Below are 19,843 nucleotides of genomic sequence, written 5' to 3' on the forward strand. Positions count from 1 at the left end.
CGGGTGTTTTCGCATTTCGCCCCCATCGAAATGCGGCCGCCGTGGCCTGGATTCGATCCATCGATTCCTGTTAGGTCAATATACCAAAATGATACCTGCTTGTAATTTAATTTTTTTCAGCTGATGGCGTCCGGTGGAGCTGCGTACGGCAACGACTGCTACTTACCTAGTGTCAAAACGTTTGGATGAAGGCAGAAGCCAGGAACGAGCATTTATAAAGAGCAAAATAAACATTTCATCATTTCAGAAGACGTCTTGCGTTTTCTTCATGAAATTGCACGTGACAGATTCGGCGGAGTCTTACAAAGGTCGTTCGCAATCATTTTTACTAAATAAAACGATTCCACGCCAAGGCCACGCGTGGTGCAACAGAAGCGAAAAAAAAATAATAAATGCCGAGCAGCGGAGCCGGCACGGCGTGTAACAACTGGTGTTCAAAACGCGCGCGCCCAGAGCCGAAACCGCAAGGTGTTAAAACCACCCGCTTGGTGTGCTGCAATCGATTCGGCCGCTGGGACGCTCTTGTAGAAAAATCTGTATGACCAATCAGTTGCTTGTTGTTGTGGGTTGGACCGGTCTTCTCCCTGGCGCTAGCGGTGTGGTACGTAGAAGGTAAGCGCTGAAACTCTGGGGCGTTTGTGTAGGTGTTGGGTGGTTTGAGCTTGATTCTTGGCAATAATTAAGCGTCGTCCCGTTGACAGGTAGCCGCTGCCGTCACCGCGCGTTGGTGCTACTTTATCCGGTATATCGCGTCTCGAGAGCGTCCTCACATATGTACTGCGTTTCAGAAAATCAGGTGCAACGCTGTCGAGGCTACTGATACTTTTTGCAGTGGCTGCGTCCGCACGTAGAAATAGTTTGGTGTTCTTTCTTGTCTGGTGCTGTACTCTGGCGTCTAAAGTAGCGCTCGCTATTATGTGCAATGGTCGCATGATGGCCAATGAGTTGTGATCACGCCACCTGCGTGATAGCCAGCGGCGTGATGCAACATGTCTTTCGAACGCTATACGAGTCGAATAAACGCCACGTTGACTAGACTCTCCCACCCGGCACAAGCGTCTCCGCCAACCTCGCTGCGTCGTCCTCCCAGACGCTGGGCCCCTCCGTCGGCCGGCTTCGGGTGCGACGGTACAGAATGGCGACGAGGATTCGCAACAACCTGCAGTGTCTCAATTGCCGTGACAACGCTACTTATCTACGCCACTTCTCTCCTATTTCCTCGCATGCCTTGGGAGTTTCTCCGAATGCTTCAGCTGGCGTCGACCTAGGCCTTCGTCTACGGCCATCTTCGGAGACGCTATATTGCCTGCTTCCTTCGGATCCCCTAGTCGTATACTTCTGCGTACAACGCTACAGAATGGCGTCTTTTTAAACCTTCCTCCGTTCCTCGAAATACCTGGCACTCCTCCGATTCCTTGGTACCGATGGAAGAAAACTTTCCAGGCGCACTTCAATGCGGCCGGCCGGCGCGGATGGGAGGACGAGCGATGCTCATCAGCGTTTTGGGCAGGGACGTGCAACGAAAACCCTTCGCGGCAGAGTAACCGGCTGAGGCACAAGCGACAACCGCACCTGCAACGGAAGGACGAAATGCGGTGCAGACGGCCAGTACGTCGACTACGGAGGCAACGGCTACGACGAGCAAGTACGAGTAGCTGCTGAAACTCGTGGATCGGCTAATCTCGGAGACTACAAATGTTCTGGCTCAGAGACAACTGCTCGCAAGGCGAATCCGCTGCCGGATGAGCATTTCACGGAATAGGTCACGGCCCTCAAGGAGAAATAGCTCGCTTGCAAATTCGATGCTACGTACGACGACCGGATCCGAGATAATTCATAGAATCGCAAACCGACATATGCAAACTTTTTTCGCCCACGGCGAACATTTCACCTTGTATAAAGCCGAAGAAATCAGCCAAGAATCGGAGGCGGCGTAGAATGCCAACCAAGCGTTCGGTGACGCTGAAAGCGTTCAGCCGGTCGGAGGTGCGCAAAATGGCGGTTCGGCTGCGCGGCGTTCGGGTCAATATGGCCATGGCCTCCCGCCCGTCAAGATGGGTCAGCGTACTCAAGGTAGCCGTGCGTGCTGGAACACCTGCCCGACGCGTCGCAGGAAGGCTTCCGAACCAGGCACAATTGCCCATTTAAAATCGTTCGTGTTGTACGCGTCAAATCGGTCCATGTTACCGGTGTGGCGGCTTGTGGCACATGGCGTCTTCAGGAATTGTCCGGCCGGGAGCAAAACTTGTAAATTCTGCCGCGTCAAAGGACACCTGACTCCCGTTTGACCATGAAAAAAAAATGGCTGTGGCTTAGCTAAGGTTAAGCCCAGGATGCGAAGCATACTAGCCTTTATTTTAGTTGTTGAACCACTGTTTAGCCTGGTGAACTGCTGTTGCTTGGCTATATTTGGTTCGGCTAGACGAATGAACAACTCATGCAGGCGAGCGCATGAGCTGAGACCCGGCTATGTAGCTATGCGGCCGCAAGCGAGCGCACGAGTTGAGCCTCCGAATGGGAGCGCGCGGCGGCGTTCCAGACAACCGGACTGGCCCCTGCGAGAGACGCGCGCCCATCATTGCGCCGGGGGAGGCGTTCCTGACAATACACCACGCTTCTGCTGGAGACGCGCGCCCATTGGCGTGCCGAGGAGGCGTTTTCCAGCTGTTATGACGTCATATGGGAGCTACGCGGCCACGCGCGTCGCAGCAAGGAAGAGCGTGGTTGTACGGCTAGTATGCTTCGCATAAAAAGGCGCATCGCCAGTTCAAGATGTTGCTCCAGTGCAAACGGTACGCGTCCAAACGGCGTCGGTTCTCTCCGTGATTTAATACTTCACTTTCCAGCACGAGGTACTTTAGCGTTTCCCTGGAAGTTGGCCAGGTGTGATCACGCCATCTGGGTGATAGCCAATGGCGTGATGCAACATATTCTTAACATGCTATAAAAGCCGAATAAACGTCACGTGGACCCTTTCATCTGCAGGAAGAAGCGCCTCCGCCAGCCTCACTGCGTCGTCCTCCCAGACGCTGGGACCGTCCGTCAGCCGGCCTCGGGTGCGACGCTGCATTCTTGATAGCTGCGTTCTTGATCGTAAGCACTGAATGAAAAACGTCTTAATCCTCAGAAACAAACTGTGCTATACGGTTATCTAATGCGTTGTTTTAGATCAATTTGCTTTTCATTGCGTTGTTTTTTGGCAGCCCATCGCGGCAGCCTCATGTGCAAGCTCGCTGGGACCCTCCGTCGGCCGGCCTTAGGTGCGACGCTGCATTCTTGATCACTGCGTTCTTGATAGTAAGTACTGAATGAAAAACGACTTAATCCTCAGAAACAAACTGTGCTATACGGTTATCTAATGCCTTGTTTTAGATCAATTGGTTTTTCATTGCGTTGTTTTTTGGCAGCCCATCGCGGCAGCCTCGTGCAAGCTCGCTGGGACCCTCCGTCGGCCTGGGTGCGACGCTGCATTCTTGATCGCTGCGTTCTTTATCGTAAGTATTGAATGAAAAACGTCGTAATCCTCAGAAACAAACTGTGCTATACGGCTATCTAATGCGTTGTTTTAGATCAATTTGTTTTTCAGTGCGTTGTTTTTTGGCAGCCCATCGCGGCAGCCTCGTGTGCAAGCTCGCGCGACCATGGTGCGCAGTTAGGCACGGACGCAACGCGCGGAGTGATACATTCTCTTCACCGAACTTATTGCGCAGCTTGCAGAGCGTTGCACCTGAGGTCTGAACTGGAGTGTATACAGCGTGGTGCAGACCGAAGCGTTTCCGATGCTACTGCGGCAGCGGTCGAAAAGCGCGGACAAAAGATATGGACCGCCTAATATGAAGCCTGTTGAAGGGTCTAGCTGATGTGTTTTCATGGCAAATCATTCAGCTTTTCGGTACTGTGGCGCGCTCCAACGCTAGCTCGCAGACTGCTATCTCATTCCCTTACGGAGGTGGGAGACACGACGCTGAGCAGCTGATAGATCCTTTGCCCGTTGCTGCGCAATGCTCTGCAAAATCATGGGGCAGATTTGTCGCTGGCGTTACATACCGTATTTAGTCGAATGTAACTCGACCACTATAGTAACGGGAGGGCGGACTTTCCATTCATACGAATAAAAAATAAAAATAGAACTGCGAATTTAACGCAACATGAAATTATGAAAAAATCTGACGGCCTTCCTAATTTGTAGTTAGTAAGCCAATGTTTACAAGTTCATACGGCCACTGGCGTAGACAGGGGTGGGGCTTATGGGGCTTCAGCCCCCCCCCTCTCCCCCCGAAATTTTTTCGTGCTGTCAATGCACCGCCGACCGAAGCAACCCCCGGCGCCGGACATCATTCTGGATTTTGTCTAGAATGTCTTTTTCATGCCCGGGAAGATATTTCACCGCGAAAATTGCAAACTCGGGATGACAAACGGGCTCACCGCGGCATCTCGCCGAATCTACGGAGCGCATGGATGTCAATTCCGAAACTTTATGGGTATAAATATCAAACTTTTGATGTGAAAGGTGCATTGACAATTCCAAAGTAGTGCTTTGGATTTTCAATTGCGGAACTTTGTGGGTCTAATGCTGTTATAAACATTTGACGCCAAAGGTGCATTGACTTTTCGAAAGTCTTGCATTGGAACATACAACGGGACAAGCCAAACGAACGCAGTATTAGACAAGTTGACAAAGCACGCAGCGAGGTCTGATGAAACGAAGCGTTGTGGTGGTTCACTTGTGCCGTCATGTCGCATAAAAAAATATCATTTTTTTAACCTATGCCAAAGCATCCACGTTAAGACACTAAAGCCAGCCAAGGTAGCTACGTTGTTATTTTTTCCTACTTTGGCTCTTATTCGCGAGGACACATTGAGCGTCTTCAATTTTTTTTGGTCATGCTACCCTACCCGTGGGCTGCCAGAGCCAGCCATAGCACACACGTTTTTCTTGTGTTGCCCTGACCACCGCACGGCGCACTTCGGTGCGTGTTTGGTTTGCTCTGGCCGAGTGTATTTTCGCCTGGCAGAGTATTAGACACTTTCTGGCTAGCAGACAAGAAAAAGAAATAATGGTCGCTTGCCGCCATCACTGTGGGGACTCAACGGATTGCACCGCGTTCGCTTGAGGGCAATCCCTCCGGAAAGTCTTGGCTCGCCAGTGTAGGATACCGAGCAGTATGCGTAAGGTTCTCTGTGGACCAAGCATCTCACGTTTTTTTTTTCGATATTCCTTCGGTAGCCACATTAGGCGGGCAAAGTAGGCGTTCAATTGTGGCCAACATATTTTTCTTGGAGTTTTTTTAATTTCAGTGCCCCCGCCCCACAAAAGGAAAAAAATACATTGTTGGGCGCAGCGAATTGTTGCATGGTCAAAGTTCAATTTTGTTACTTCTTCCTTTGCGGAAAGTAATGGGCCACGGGACGCTTCAGTTGCCGGATACTCTTATTTTATTATTGCGATATTAATTATATGGACACCCCAAGCGCTTTCCAGCCATCACCGTCACCCTCATATTTCGTATAAAGTCCAAGGGCGGTGAAATCGTTACCGAACGCCGCATGCTGTATGTGCGAGTGAAGGCGTATGGGAAGGGAGGGGGAGTTGGAATGGGTGAGCTGACGATGGTGACTCAGTCTTGTGTGCGCAAAGGAGAACATGGTTGAACATAGTTTCATGACATATTGGAAACTCCAAAAGTTGAACAGCGTGGTGCCGTGAAGTTTTTGACTGCTTAAGGTATTTCGTAAAAATAAATTAGTCGCCGTATGGCTGCCGTGTACGTTGAACATCGCATTTCATTGGCCACTGTGAAGCGTTGGAGCAAACGGTTCAAAGGAGGACGTGGAAGTTGCAAAGACGATCCAAGACGGGTCTAAAGCCATCGTCATGATGATGTGTAGTGTTTTATGGCGCAAGGGCCAGGTTTGGCCAAAGAGCGCATGACAAGTGGTAATGCTGACGATGCATTACGGATGGCGTGCACAATGAATTCCTCATGGTAGATGTCACATGGCTGTAAAAGGGCCTAAAACCTGTAGCTGTAAGTGGCGTAGAATATATAGTTGCTAAAATAATGACGGTGACTAGGCAGTTATGTGGGCTATGGCAGTGGGCTTTCGTTAAAATTTTATGCTATAAAACAACACTAACACCAGAGTTTCAAGAGAGCCCTTGAACGCAGGGCTGTTAGTCATGTGTTAAAAATTGCCTGGCTAAATGATTTTCATGATGTCGGTTTCGGCTAAACAATCTAAGACTATTTGCAGTTTAAAATGTGGTTCGTCACTAACGAAAAATGCAGGATGAAGAGGTATATCTTCCCGATATGCAGAAGGGAAATACTTTTTCCTCTCTCTTTCTATTGCAGGGCACTGGATAAGAACATGGAGGACTGTCAGGCTATCGCCGCACCCACTACAAGTTGGCGGATCCCCGCCAGTCAAGAGGTAGGAGTGAGTACTGTAAGTGTGTCCTATTCTTAATCGGCAAAGAAGTAGTTCTTTGTACCGTGCTGTTTTGTCACTTATCCAATTCTGCAATATTGGTTTTATAATATGTAACTTATTCAATGTTTGCGTATCCCACTCTGCTTGCCAATTATTCCTCAATTTACGGCGCAGAAAGGGCTTTAAGTCTGTGGCAGGAATGGGGATATTTCCATCTGTGTCGCTAAAACTCACTGACGTAGCGTTTTCGTCAGCAGCTCCGTTGCCTTTTATACCTTTACGGCCAGGTACCCAGCATAGGATAATCGTTTGGTTGCACATATATGCGGAGCACAACAAGCTATACAGCTCATTCAAAACGGGATTCTTTTGCTTTCGTAAGCTAATTAGGGCTTTCACGACACTTAATGAGTCTGTAAATACAACAGCCTTAGCGACATTTCTGCGCCTTATGTTTTTAATAACCGAAAGTATAGCGTACGCTTCTGCCGGGAAGATACTGGTGTGTGGGTTTAGTGGCCCAGATGTTGAGAATGAGGGTCCGAGAGCTGCGTAAGCAACACCAGCAGGAGACTTTGAAGCATCTGTGTAATATTCGTCACAGGAATACTTCTCTTTAAGTTCAAGAAAATGCGATTGTATCTAAAGCCATCGTGAAATCACCCTTACCAAAACTGAAAAAGTTGATGAGGTGGTGAGACAAGAACGGAGGATAAGCATCGATAAGCATCAACTGGCAGAGCGTCTGAACATCAGTCGCGATTCGGTTCATGCCATAATTCATGAACATCTCTGTCATCGGCTTTTGTGTACGCAATGGATGCCCAAGATTTTGAACCATGGCCAGAAGACCGAGAAGTTCGGCGCTGCCTTGACTGATCTGATCCGGTATCACAATGAGCGTGGCGACTTCTTGTCTGCAGTTGTGGTGTGGGGACGAACCATGGTGCCACTACTACGAGCCCGAAACACAACGGCAAAGCTTACAGTGGAAACATTCGAATTCACCACGCCCAAAGAAAGCAAAGGCCATCATTTCTGCCGGTAAGGCGTTGTTGACTTTTTTTTTTTCGATCGTCAGGGACCATTACGGATAGCAATCGCTGTCTTGAGAAATTATCAATTGTTTCCGATACTGTGAAACGCCGGAACGGCTGCTTATTGCAATCAAGAAGAAACGATGTGTAAAATTGACGAATGGCGTCATCTTGTTCCACGACAATGCCCGTGCCCACATCGCTGGCGTATTTAGTACAAAACTGGCAAAGTACAAGTGGAAAACGCCGCAACATTCGCCACACAGCCCAGACCTGTCGCCTTGCGACATCCACATTTCGAGGCAACCGAAGAAAAAACAGCTCTTGGGAGTCATATTCGCGTCGGACGATGGCATGAAAGAGCCAGTTGCAGACTTTTTGAAGCAGCAACCTAAGGAATCGTATAATACCGTATTCACGCGACTCCTTAGTCAATGGGACAAATGTCTAAAGCTCACGGAGGCTACTTTTAAATAAAGTACCCCGTGTGTCATATATTCGCATTGTTTCACTTTCATTTGACTCTCCCTCGTATATTTGGCAGAACTTCTGCCTTTTCTGCGTGCTATCTGTTGCGACTGTAATTTCGGTGGAATCATTCACGATACACGAGCGGTGACAGCTGCTCCTGCGCAATACATTGGAACAAATGCTAGCGTCATTAATATTTTGCACTGGTCGTTGCATACGTACATGAATGTAAACACGGTTCTTGAATGACAAAGTTTCATTAACATATTTGACCTCAACTTGTTAATTTCATGGCCTTTACATTTTTCATATCAGCGGCATGCATTGCTTTGCTGGTTTCGAACTCATATAGTTGTAAAGCTCGTGTGACATTTTCTTTAGTATAAAAAGACAAAAAATAAGGAAGCATTGATATCAGTTATCTTGGACACAATTTTTGGCTCATATGAGTCTATTCTTTTATGAAGTGTGATATATTTTACTTGTCGTTATAGTGCGTAGCGTTCAAGAATTCGTTTGCAGCATCTTTGGCAATGACAATGCAATTATTGTTCATGTATTTGATCCCTCGACAAATTGTTTAAGATGAATCTTTAGCTCGGGCCCCATTCTGACGCGACCTATTCAAATACATGTAAAACGCAGAAACGATTTTCAATAGATAACCTCTGGATCACTTTTAATGAAATTTCTTGCATTTGAGAGTGAAAATTAAATTGTAGTGTCTGTTGGAAGCGGAATTTAGATTTAGGGCATGAATTTTGTTTAAGACATATTGGAAAATTTGAAAGTTCGAAAAAAATGAGGGCACGACGTTTTCAAACTGACTGCTCTGCATCAAGAACAGATATCGCGGTTCTGTCAACGGCATCTATTATAACAGTCAAAGCGGACAAATTTGGTATGTCAATTTGTATCTTACGTGAATTGGTTACGTTGTGTACAATGGTTCTGCAAAAGCCGTGTTTCCATAATGCTAAATTTTTTAGATTCATGTGTAACATATCAATTTTTTCCGCTGTAGATGTGCTATTGGATGACATTAACAGAATTGTTATATCATTTTCCATTGTTGAGTTAGTTTTAACCTAATAGTTTCGTTTACTGAAAATTTGCGATTTTGGCGAATTTTTAATGAAAAATTGACGAACGAAATAAACAATTCGAAACCAGCAGTCACTAGAACTCCCCCCCCCCTCAAGTTTTTTTTAATGCAACAAACTTCGTCAAACTTGGGGCAGTGGTTGCCGAGGAAAACGACTTCCCCTTCTACATGTATTTAGATGGGAGCTACTGAGCTAAAGCTTCCTCTTCAGGAGGACGCCGAGCTGCAACGTAAGCGCCCCCCCCCCCCCCGAACGATATTTCTGGCTACGCCACTGCATACGGCCGATAAGACTATCCTCACTTCATATAGCTATCTACTAATTTGCTATCGCAATCGTTGCTTCGCCTTTTGGCAAAACTGCGACATTTTCGTATATGATGTCGCGGCATGTAACACACAACCAGTGGCGTAGCAACAGGGGAAGGGGGGAGGGGCGGCTGGGTGAAGGGCCCAGTGAGGGGGGAGGAGGAGGTGTCATATACGTCTGAAGGCGCCCCTCTTTCCGCCTGCTACACCCGGGGAGGGGACTGACAGACAACCTAGCTACGCCACTGCAAAGTACATGTCCTGATTAAAATTACACCAAGAAAAGTGAGAGCAGCCTCTTGGTCCTAAACCTATGGAGTTCGCCGGGAGAGCGAGAACGTTCCGGGCACCTGTTCTGCAAAACATTAGACATAACCATAACATCATGGTTGCTGGGGGTTCCAACCCCCTGCATCCGTCATGTTACCGCAGCCCGGGTGTGTACCAACCCGGAACCGGGAACCGGGAAAACCGGGAATTCTGAGGGATTTTGAGTTGTCTGGAAAAAGTCAGAGAAAACTCAGGGAATTTGGGCCTCTATCAGGGAAAATTAGCGGCAATCTTATTGAGAGCTTCGAAAGTCGCGGTAATGCTGGCTCGAGTACCAGACAGGACTCGTAATGAATCGTCTTTGACGCCCATTCGACGCCGGGAGGAGCGGCCAGTGTACAGTCAACGACCGACTATCCGGATTCCCAATAATTTGGGTGGCTTCACGGCACCACCACGTACCCCACAGAGTCAACCGTGACACCTGGTCCATAACTTGCCCCTAATTTTAATTAACTGTAAGCAAGGCTTCATGTCTAGTCCAGCGAAGATACAAGGGAAACATTCTACAAAACTTGTTAATATCCAAACAAATCAGGACCCAACAATTATTGGCACCGCTCCTAATTACACCATAAATGTTAACTGTGCCATGGCTTGCACTTAATATACATTGCATTTTCATTGCCATAGAACTCGCCAGCGACATTAGGAACTAAGCTGATGACGGCCGTGCGACACTTTTGAAAATTTGCTCTTTTTTAATCTTAGTCGTAATTGCATGCTGTAACTAACTGCAATTTCTTTAACTTGTACAAAGGGTCATTTTACCATTCTTTAAGGCCATGCTGCTTGCTTACTCACCCTTGCGGCCGAGCATAGGCTGTAATTATTATTGCACGTATTTATTATAAATTCGCAAGCATATTTTCACTTACTTCACACAGTAACAGTAGTAAGACGCGTAATACACACTTCATGATTGATGTTGGCTATTGGGTCCGTGTTTTCTCAGCACGCCCAAAAGGTGGTTCACGGACCCTTTAACCGACTCTCCTTACACCAAAAAAGAGTGTACTGACTGTTGATCCATTTCCTTCTACGATAAGTTGTTGGCAACCTTAATGATAAAAACATGATAAACTACGTACAGCGTGATGGACAAGGACCGTGAGACTACATACACTGCGCTGTGTATGTCGTCTCTTGCAATCCTTGTCTTTCGCGCTGTACGTCCTTTTTTACCGCGAATTACCAACTACCGCAAGCAACTACCGTAGAAAAAAAACACTCGAATGAAAAGAAAATCTTGTCTTTCCAGCTCTCAGAATGAACACCATGCGCCTGGAGTTTTCTTACAAGGCAAAGCCAGGACCATTCACCATGACAGGAAGGCTGGACACACTGATCACCATCAAGGCAGTCGGTGTAAATATTGATGTGTCCCGGAAACTGACTGCCCTCCTGGTAAAAGAGCTGGCCTGAGCATACGTGAGTTCATATATGGTTTTCTAGCAAAAAAAGCGAAATGCTTTGCTTTTTTGAGCTCCTGAAAGCTTCACAAATGATACGAAACAAATTTGAGGATTATAACATGCCTATATTATTAGAAAAAATGGGACGTATATGGCCCATCGGCACATTCAGTGGATCTGGGAGGTCGAACAACACTGTCCCATTGTCTCATGAAGGCACCATGCTGAGATCACTTGTGTGCCTATTTAGTGTGAAAGGCACCAAAACAAGTGGCACACAGGGGCACCTTGCACACTCCACACATAAACTTTGTGCGGACCTCATTTCCTATGGTGGAGCACCACCTGCACTTTCGCCTTGTGGGTACTTTCTGTGGATTATGGCCGCTCCTTGTAAACTGAATTTTCTCCGAGACTCCAACCATTTTTGGCCGTTCTTTCGGCCCTCCTTGTTCTTCCGGATTGGTCATGTGTTAGTGTAGAGCCTGAACGTTTATCCATTTATGAGCTGCGGTCTTAGAACAAGCCAGAACCACAAGTATGTTATGTCATTGTTGGCACACTCTTGAATTAATGCATCGACGACAGAAGCATCGAAGAGAAACTAAAATATCCTACACGCAGGATTTCTTGGAACGCCTATCGGAAGTGTAGGCATTTCGCTTTTGATCAAATTTGTCTACGGCACCCATCGACATGTTGTAGTCTGCCAGTGCTTTTGGGCAGATCACAGCCACCGAAGGGCCATTGGCCAGCTTCCGTGACACTTCGAAACTGTCGGATCATGAAAATTCGACAAGAGGTGAACATCTTTGGCCTTTGGAGTGCCACAGGTATTCTCCCTTCTTTAACTTGTCGTTTCGCTTCGATTCTTCGGGCAAGTCCTTTCTGTTGGTGCGAACCGTCCCTGTGGCTAGGATGCTCCTCTCAGCGAGAGTTCCATTAGGCGAGTGCAGGCAAAATAGTTATCAAAGAATAGCCGCGTTGCAGGCTGCACGTTCTCTGACAGAGAAAGTACGCCATGCTCACCAAGGCTTTGATTGACCGGTCTTTGTGCGTTTTCCCTTCATACGCCTGAAATTGCAGCGAATGGCCCGTCTTTGAGTCGGCCCTGCTCCAGACTTTATACCCTCTTTTTATGGGCTTCATTGAAAGGTACTGTTTCATACTGCATCTTCCTTTGAAAGCAACCATGCTCTCGTCAATTGCCTGGTGAGAGGACGGCGAGTACTCTTCCTGAAATTTCGTGTTCAGTTTATCAATGAGGGGACGCAGCTTAGCAAGCCTGTCATAGACATTTTCTCCCCTTTTCTTTGCTTGGGTCGTTTACACAAAGGGAGTTCATGATATACTGGAATCGCTCGAAAGACATCACCTTGGCCATTTCTTCGCAGTTAAAAAGACAATCACGCCTCCAGTAATGATGAATGATGATGATATGTCGTGTTTAATGGCGCAAGGGCCAAGTATGGGCAAAGAGCGCCATGCCAAAAGGTAATTTTGACAATGTATTGTGAATGCAGTGGACAATGGGTTCATCTTGGTAAATGTGACATGGCTGTAAAAAGGCCTAAAAACTGTCGCTGTAAATGGCGTAAAATATATAGGTAATATAAAGATGACACTGATAAGGGCATGGACGATGGCAATTGGGTTTCGTTAGAAAACATGATAGAACAAGACAACACCTAACAGTTATAGTAGAACCTCAAGAGAGCCCTTTTATTAGAAGGGCTGTTAGTAGTGTGCTAAAAATTACCTGTCCAAATGATTTTGAGAGTATCTGTTTCCAATAAAAATTGTAAGACTAATTTCATGTTAAAAAGCGGTTCATCACTAAGAAAAAATGCAGGGTGAAGAGGTGTATTTTCACGATATACAGAAAGGAAATACTTTTTCCTCTCTGTTTCTATTGCAGGGCACTGAATAAGAACATGGAGTACTGTCAGGCTATTGCCGCACTTACCACAAGTCGGCGGATCGCCTCCAGTCAAGAGATAAGGGTGAGTACCGTATGTGTGGCCTATCCTTAATCGGCAAAAAATTACTTCCTTGTAACGTGCGGTTTTCACACTTATCCAGTTCCCCAGTTCTGGTTTTAATATGTGAAGCTTATTCATTACTTGTGACTCCCCCTTGCCTTGCCAATGATTCCTTAATTTGCGGCGTAGAAAAGGCTTTAGCTCTGTGGCAGGGATGCGAATATTTCTAATATTTCTATTACTGATGTAGTGCTTTCGTCAGCTGTTTCGTTCCCTTTTATACCTTTTTGACCGGGTTCCCAGCATATGACAATCACTTGATTGCACATATATAGGGCGCACAATAAGTTATACAGCTCATTCAAAACGGAATTTTTCTGTCTTTGTAAACTAATTAGTGCTTTCACGACACTTAATGAGTCTGTGAAGAGAACAGCCTTACCGATGTTTGTAAGCCTGATGTGTTTAATAGCCTGGAGTATAGCGTATGCTTCCGCTGTAAAGATGCTTGTGTATTGGTTTAGTGTCCCAGATGTTGAGAATGATGGTCCAAGAGCTGCGTAAGCAACACCATCAGCAGATTTCGAAGCATCCGTGTAAAATTCAGCACAGGAACACTTCTCTTTTAAAAATGTGATTGTATGTGAGCCTCAGGCACTCGTTTCGATAATTCTAAGAAATATATGTCACATTCAGTTCAGTTCAGTTTTATTCCTTAAAGGCCCCCATTTCAGGGGGTGTTACATAAGGGGTGGGATTATATTTGTAGTGAGGAAAACAAACAGCGATGGTGATTTAACATTGAAGGTGATCTGTTACGCGTTCTTGAAAAGTAGGTGTTGAAGCGATGGCGACGATGTCATGGGGTAGGCCGTTCCAGTCCGTGGCTGCTCGAAGAAATAATGAAGCTGAAAACGTAGTAGTACGTGATAGTGGGCGGGCAACTTGAAGGGGATGACTGGTGCGGTGAGATATGCGTGATGCGGCGGCGATATACGGTGCTTGATTGAGAGGAGAATAAAAGAATTTGTGATAAAGGGTGAGGCTAGCAATGCGACGACGAAAAGAGACGGGTGGCAGTCCGGATGTAGCTTTCAAGGATGAAACACTGACGTCATATGAGTATGAGGAATGAATAAATCGGGCAGCACGATTCTGCACAGCTTCCAATGCGGTGATTAGATATGCTTGATGTGGGCTCCAGATGGGGGATGCATATTCTAATTTGGGTCTTATAAGTGATTTATACGCGAGCAATTTAAAATGTAGTGGGGCGAGACGAAGGTGGCGTTTTAGAAAACCGAGTGTTTTGTTTGATGCTGAAATGATGTTACCGACGTGAACCTGCCATGATAAATTAGAAGAGAGGGTGACTCCTAGATATTTATATGATTGTACTTGCTCAATCGGTGTGTTAGAAATGAAATAATGAAAGAGATATGGATTGTGACGACGAGTGAAGGACATGAGTTTACATTTACTAGGATTGAGGGACATTAGCCAGTTATTACACCAATTTAGTACGCTGTTAAGCTCTGTCTGAAGAGTGTATTGATCGTGACAGTTATCAATGGTGCGGTAAATAACACAATCATCCGCGAAAATTCGAATACTACAGGAAACGTGCAGGGGCAAGTCGTTAATATATATTAAGAATAGGAGGGGACCGAGGACAGAACCTTGTGGGACGCCTGAAGTAACCGGGAGAGATGTAGAGAGATGGCCGTTAAGATAGACAGACTGAGAACGGTTAGTTAGGAATTCTTCAATCCATTTGAGAATATTAGGGGGTAGGTTCAGCTTTGAGAGTTTTAGTAATAGCCGGCGGTGGGGAACCTTGTCAAAAGCTTTAGCGAAATCAAGAAAGATGGTGTCGGTCTGCATATTACGGTCTAGATTAGTGTGCAAGTCGTGAAGGAAAAGCGCTAGTAGGGTTTCGCAAGAGAGGCCCTTACGAAACCCATGTTGCGAAGGGTGAAAAAAATGGTTTCGGTCCAAGAAGTTTATGATTTGTGAGTAAATGACATTTTCCATGATTTTACAGGGCACACTAGTCAATGAAATGGGGCGGTAATTCAAGGGCGAGTCTCTGTTACCTGATTTGTAGACTGGAACGACCTTCCCCGTTTTCCAATCAAGAGGCAAAATTCCTGAGGAGAGTGACTGTGAGAAAATGAGACATAAATATGATGCGCAAATTGATTCCACATTTTTCAATAGTTTTGAATTAATCAGGTCCATAGCAGCTGATGATGAAAGTTTCATATTATGAATTATGGATGAAATGCCTTCTTCGACGAACGTGACTGCCGGCATGGGGGTATCTAAGTTAAAGGGTGGTAATTGTGAAGGTGCGTCGAGTTCGGTAGTGAACACAGATGCGAATGCATGGTTAAATATTTCTGCGCAGTCGTGGTCAGTCACCGCTTCATGTGAATAATTCGTCAGTTTAATATCGGGAGGATGTGTTGGGTTTAAAACTTGCCAGAATTGCTTGGGGTTTCTTATAAGTAAGTTAGGTAAGTCATTATGATAAAATTAGTACTTGGCGTTACGCACAGAAAGTAGGTATGATTTTTCGGCCTCGAAGTATTTTTCCCATGCGGCAGGCGTGTCGTTTCGTTTGGCGGTACGAAACAATCGTTTCTTTTTGTTCTCGAGTCGTTTTGAGTGCTGGGTAAACCATGGTTTATTGCGATTAGTATGAAAGGTAATCCTTGGTACGAACATATTAGTGAGATGATTTAATTTGTTCTTGAATATCAGCCAGTTTTCATGAATTGAGCGAGTGTGAAATGCGGATACGTATTCAGGAAAAAAGGTGTTAAGTTGTTCAGGTATTGCATTATAGTTACCCTTATCGTAGAGTTGTATCGTTTTATCGGATGTCTGTTTTTGAGTCGAGGTAAATGAGAATAAAGCACGCATGACTTTGTGATCGCTGATTTCAGGAAGGTAACTGATGGATGATACATTCTCGGGGCTGCTTGTTAGTATCAGATCGAGCGTGTTTGCTGATTGTCGTGAGACACGGGTTGGTTGGGAAATTAATTGAGTGAGGTTAAAATTTAAACAGACATCGATGAAGTTCTTGTCCTCTGCATGACACGTTATTGTGGAACTAGCTATGTTCTGCCAATCAATATCCGGGTAATTAAAATCACCAAAAAGAAGAATACGGGCATTTGGATATGTGCGAACAAGTTTATGAAGGATGTTGTTCAGATGACGCGGGAAGTCTGGATTAGTCTGGGGGGGCCTGTAGCAAACGCCAAGCAGAACTGTTACGGGGGGAGCGCAGCAGATGAGCCATATGGCTTCAATGTCGGATGCGACGTCAACAACAGAGCATGATATGCCTCGATGAATGGCAACGAGAACACCGCCCCCCCGTTTGCATTTTCGATTGTTTCGATACACTTCGAAATTGGGTAAATCGGCCAAAATTTCCGTATCCGTTACGTCACTATTTAGCGAAGTTTCTGTTAGTATTAGTATGTTGCTCCCGGATGACGACATGATGTTTGATATGAGTTCGCGCTTTGGAAGAAGACTACGGATGTTAGTGAATATTATCGAAAACGAGAGAACATTGTGTGGTGGAGCGGGTCGACGATTTGTTAAAGTTTTGTGACGGGGCAATTGCTATGTTATTTCCTTAACGGCTTGGGATGATGCGTCAAATACATAGCGTTTTGAGCCGATATGCAGGGTTTTGAAGCGCAAGGAGTACTTTTTAGAATTGGCTTTGGCAAACACTAACAGCTGTTTACGCGCGTGTCGAACGGTGCAGGAGAAGTCCTCTCCAATACTGTAGCTTGTGTCTTTCAATTTACGGCCATTTGATAGCAGTGCGTCTTTGGTTTTATGAGATAGGAATTTTACGATTACGGGACGAATTCAATCGGCTGAATGATTTCCGAGGCGATGCGCTCTTTCAATGTCGTTAGGTTCCAAGGTTATATCAAGATTTTTGCGGCAAACATCAATGACTAGTTTTTCTGACTCAGCCCACGTTTCAGCGCTAGCAGGGTCGGGGATGCCACAGAAAATAAGGTTATTCCGACGCGATTGGTTTTCCGCGTCATCCAGGCGTGTTTCTAGTTCGTTAATCTTTTTAGCTTGGTCGATTGTGGTTGACTGCATTATTTCAATATCGTTTCTGAGGTGAAGAAGTGTTTGGTAATGCGTTTCGAGATCGGCCATTCGTTTGTCTAGGCTTGCTATGGTTTGGTCTGTTGTGTTCAGCTGTGTTTTGAGGCCCTGTATTTCCGTAATCAACAGGGTCTGTCCCGCGTTTAGCTTCTGTAGTTCGGCGAGTACAGCAGCGTTGCCCTGAGGGCCAGGGTTAGTCTCAACATCACCTGATAGCATGAGCAAGGAATGAATTACGTGAGCACACTCAACGGCAATGGCAACACAGCAGTGCGTGCTCGGAAACTGCACCAACATATAATTACTGGATTTTTTAGCGATGAGGGCATACGATGAACTGACCTGCATCGCAAAGGTAAGCGGATTAGGTGGCTGCGCTGTCGTGCAGTCACCGAGCCCACGAAGCGGCGTCAGCGGATGAAGCTCTTTTATGCATGTTGGCACTGTCGCTGATGTCGATGTGGCCATCCATGGTACTGTGATTTCCGGTGTGTGCAGCTCCTCTGGCGGCATATCCAGTAGGGACGAGCATCCGCCGGGAGGTGGATGGCAGGAGCCAGGGTCATCCCCAGTGTACGGCAGTGCGCACACCGATGACGCCCCAGTAGACAGGCCTGCCAGGCCTGCCATTTGCCAGCCTGCCATTTGCCAGGCTGGCAAATGCGAGGACGGTCGTCTGCATCGCAAAGGTAAGCGGATTAGGTGGCTGCGCTGTGGTGCAGTCACCGAGCCCACCTAGTTTGCCATAGTTTGCCACTCCCAAGGCGGTGGTAACCGTGTAGGAGCCATTGGGATATTTTCTAGAAAAGGGACGCCTGTTTCTTCTGACAGTGCTTCCACTCGGAGGGACAGAGGAGGCCTGATGGCTGGGTGGTTACGGAATAGCCTGGCAGTAGACAAGTCGCTAATTGCAAAATGACATGAATGCTAAATATCTGATTTAACTTTCAAGGTTTAAGAGAAAGATGAATATGCCCTTTGTAGATGAAGAGACCATTCGTTGGATTCAACGTACAGGCTCCCTACTGGACTAGTCCTGAAGGCACCTGTTGAAAGACGGATACCCAAGTGGTGAATCGAATCTAACATCGTCAAGGCACTAGGCGTAGCAGAGCTAAACACTATAGCACCATAGTCAAGGCATGACCTTATCAAACTTTTATAGATGCTCAAAAGGCATCTTCTGTCACTTCCCCAGGATGTACGGGGCAAGAGCTTCAGAAGACTCGTTGTCTTCATGCACTTCGCCTTCAGATATTTCAAGTGGGGGATAAATGTTAATTTAGTGTCTAATATGAGGCCCAAAAATTTATGCTCAAGGCTCACTGGGAGCTGTTGCCGATTAAGGTAGAAAGCGGGTTCATGAAACATACCTGTCTTGTTCGACAAGAGAACACACGTGCTTTTTTGCGGGTTTAATTTAAACCCATTCTCATCAGCCCACATTGACAATTTGTTTAGCCCAAGCTGTACATGTCGCTCACAGACGGAAAGACTACATGATTTAAAACCTATTTATACGTCATCTACATACACAAAATAAAACATTGTACGTGGTATGATTGTGTAAAGTGAGTTCATTTTTATAACGAAGAGTGCAGCTAACCACGCCACCTTCTGGTACACATGTTTCCTGTGTAAATAGACAAGATAGCACATTACCAACTCTGACGCGGAACGTGCGGTTAGACAGGTAACTCTGGATGACATTCAGCAAATTACCCCGGACTCCCATTTCGGCCAGGTCACGGAGAATTCCGAACCGCCACGTGATGTCGTAAGCCTTCTCCATGTCAATAAATACTGATAAAAAGAACTGCTTATGCACAAACGCATCGCGAATATTCGTCTCGATGCGGACAAGGTGTGATCAGTTGTGGATCTACCTTCCCTGAAACCACACTGTAGGGGATCTAATAGTTTGTTACTTTCAAGCAAATGAAGAAGACGCCGGTTAACCATTTTTTCAAAGAGTTTGCATAGGCAACTGCTCAACGCTATAGGCCTATAGCTGTTGACTGAAGTTGGGTCCTCGCCGTCTTTTAGTATTGGAAGAATTATTGCTTCCTTCCAGGCGGATGGAATGTAGCCAGCGCAGAACACAGAGTTGAAGAGTGACAGTAGTGTTTTGTGGGTTTCAAGGAGTAGGTGTTTGATCATTATTTACAATATTCTGTCACTTCCTGGAACGGATCTGTTAAAGCCATTAAGCGCTGCCTGAAATTCCGCCATGCTAAATGGGTGGTTGTAAAGTTGGTTCCTATTTCCTTTCCGACCCAGAGGCAGTCGTTCTGCTTGTTGCCGGTATCTCAGAAATGTGTCTGAATAGTGGGATGAGCTAGGAATTCTTTCAAAATGTACTCCTAGAGAATCGGCTTGGTCAATGAGTGTGTCGCCTTGTGTATTTACCAATGGTAGAGGATGAGTTTCGCGGCCATTTATTTTGTTTACCCTGTTCCAGGCTTTTCTTTCGTCTGTTTAAGAATTGATACTAGAGATGTATTTTTTCCAGCTTTCCCTTTTGGCAAGGCGGCGCGTTCTTCTACCTTCTGATTTTATTTTCTTGAAGCTGATCAAGTTCTCGGTAGTTGGGCAGTCGCGAAG

The 19,843-nt window shown here is 46.1% G+C and overlaps 1 protein-coding gene and 1 pseudogene across 5 annotated transcripts in view; one reads left to right on the forward strand and one right to left on the reverse strand.

The window, feature by feature from the left end:
• The first annotated feature begins 514 nt into the window (after positions 1–514).
• Positions 515–19,843, forward strand: part of LOC135915266 (uncharacterized) — a 33,319-nt gene continuing 13,990 nt past the window's right edge. For 2 of the 5 annotated variants that reach the window (XR_010568564.1, XR_010568561.1), the window contains exons 1-9: positions 515–612; positions 2,986–3,093; positions 3,204–3,297; positions 3,408–3,494; positions 6,357–6,450; positions 7,359–7,479; positions 10,949–11,118; positions 13,021–13,105; positions 17,738–17,928. Coding sequence is in view for 2 of the 5 variants with exons in the window: in XM_070521936.1 (XP_070378037.1) it covers positions 2,738–2,852; positions 2,986–3,093; positions 3,204–3,260; positions 3,408–3,494; positions 6,357–6,435; positions 7,359–7,479; positions 10,949–10,960 (579 nt within the window). In the remaining 3 variants the exon portion in view is untranslated. Of the gene's footprint in view, positions 613–2,261; positions 2,853–2,985; positions 3,094–3,203; positions 3,298–3,372; positions 3,495–6,356; positions 6,451–7,358; positions 7,480–10,948; positions 11,119–13,020; positions 13,106–17,737; positions 17,929–19,843 lie in introns of those variants that run through there. The other 3 variants (XR_010568563.1, XM_070521936.1, XM_070521937.1) reach the window with 3 other exon arrangements.
• On the reverse strand, positions 16,730–17,587 carry LOC135915265 (uncharacterized; annotated as a pseudogene).

Source organism: Dermacentor albipictus, chromosome 7 (genome assembly GCF_038994185.2).
Source record: "Dermacentor albipictus isolate Rhodes 1998 colony chromosome 7, USDA_Dalb.pri_finalv2, whole genome shotgun sequence".
Lineage (NCBI taxonomy): Eukaryota > Metazoa > Arthropoda > Arachnida > Ixodida > Ixodidae > Dermacentor > Dermacentor albipictus.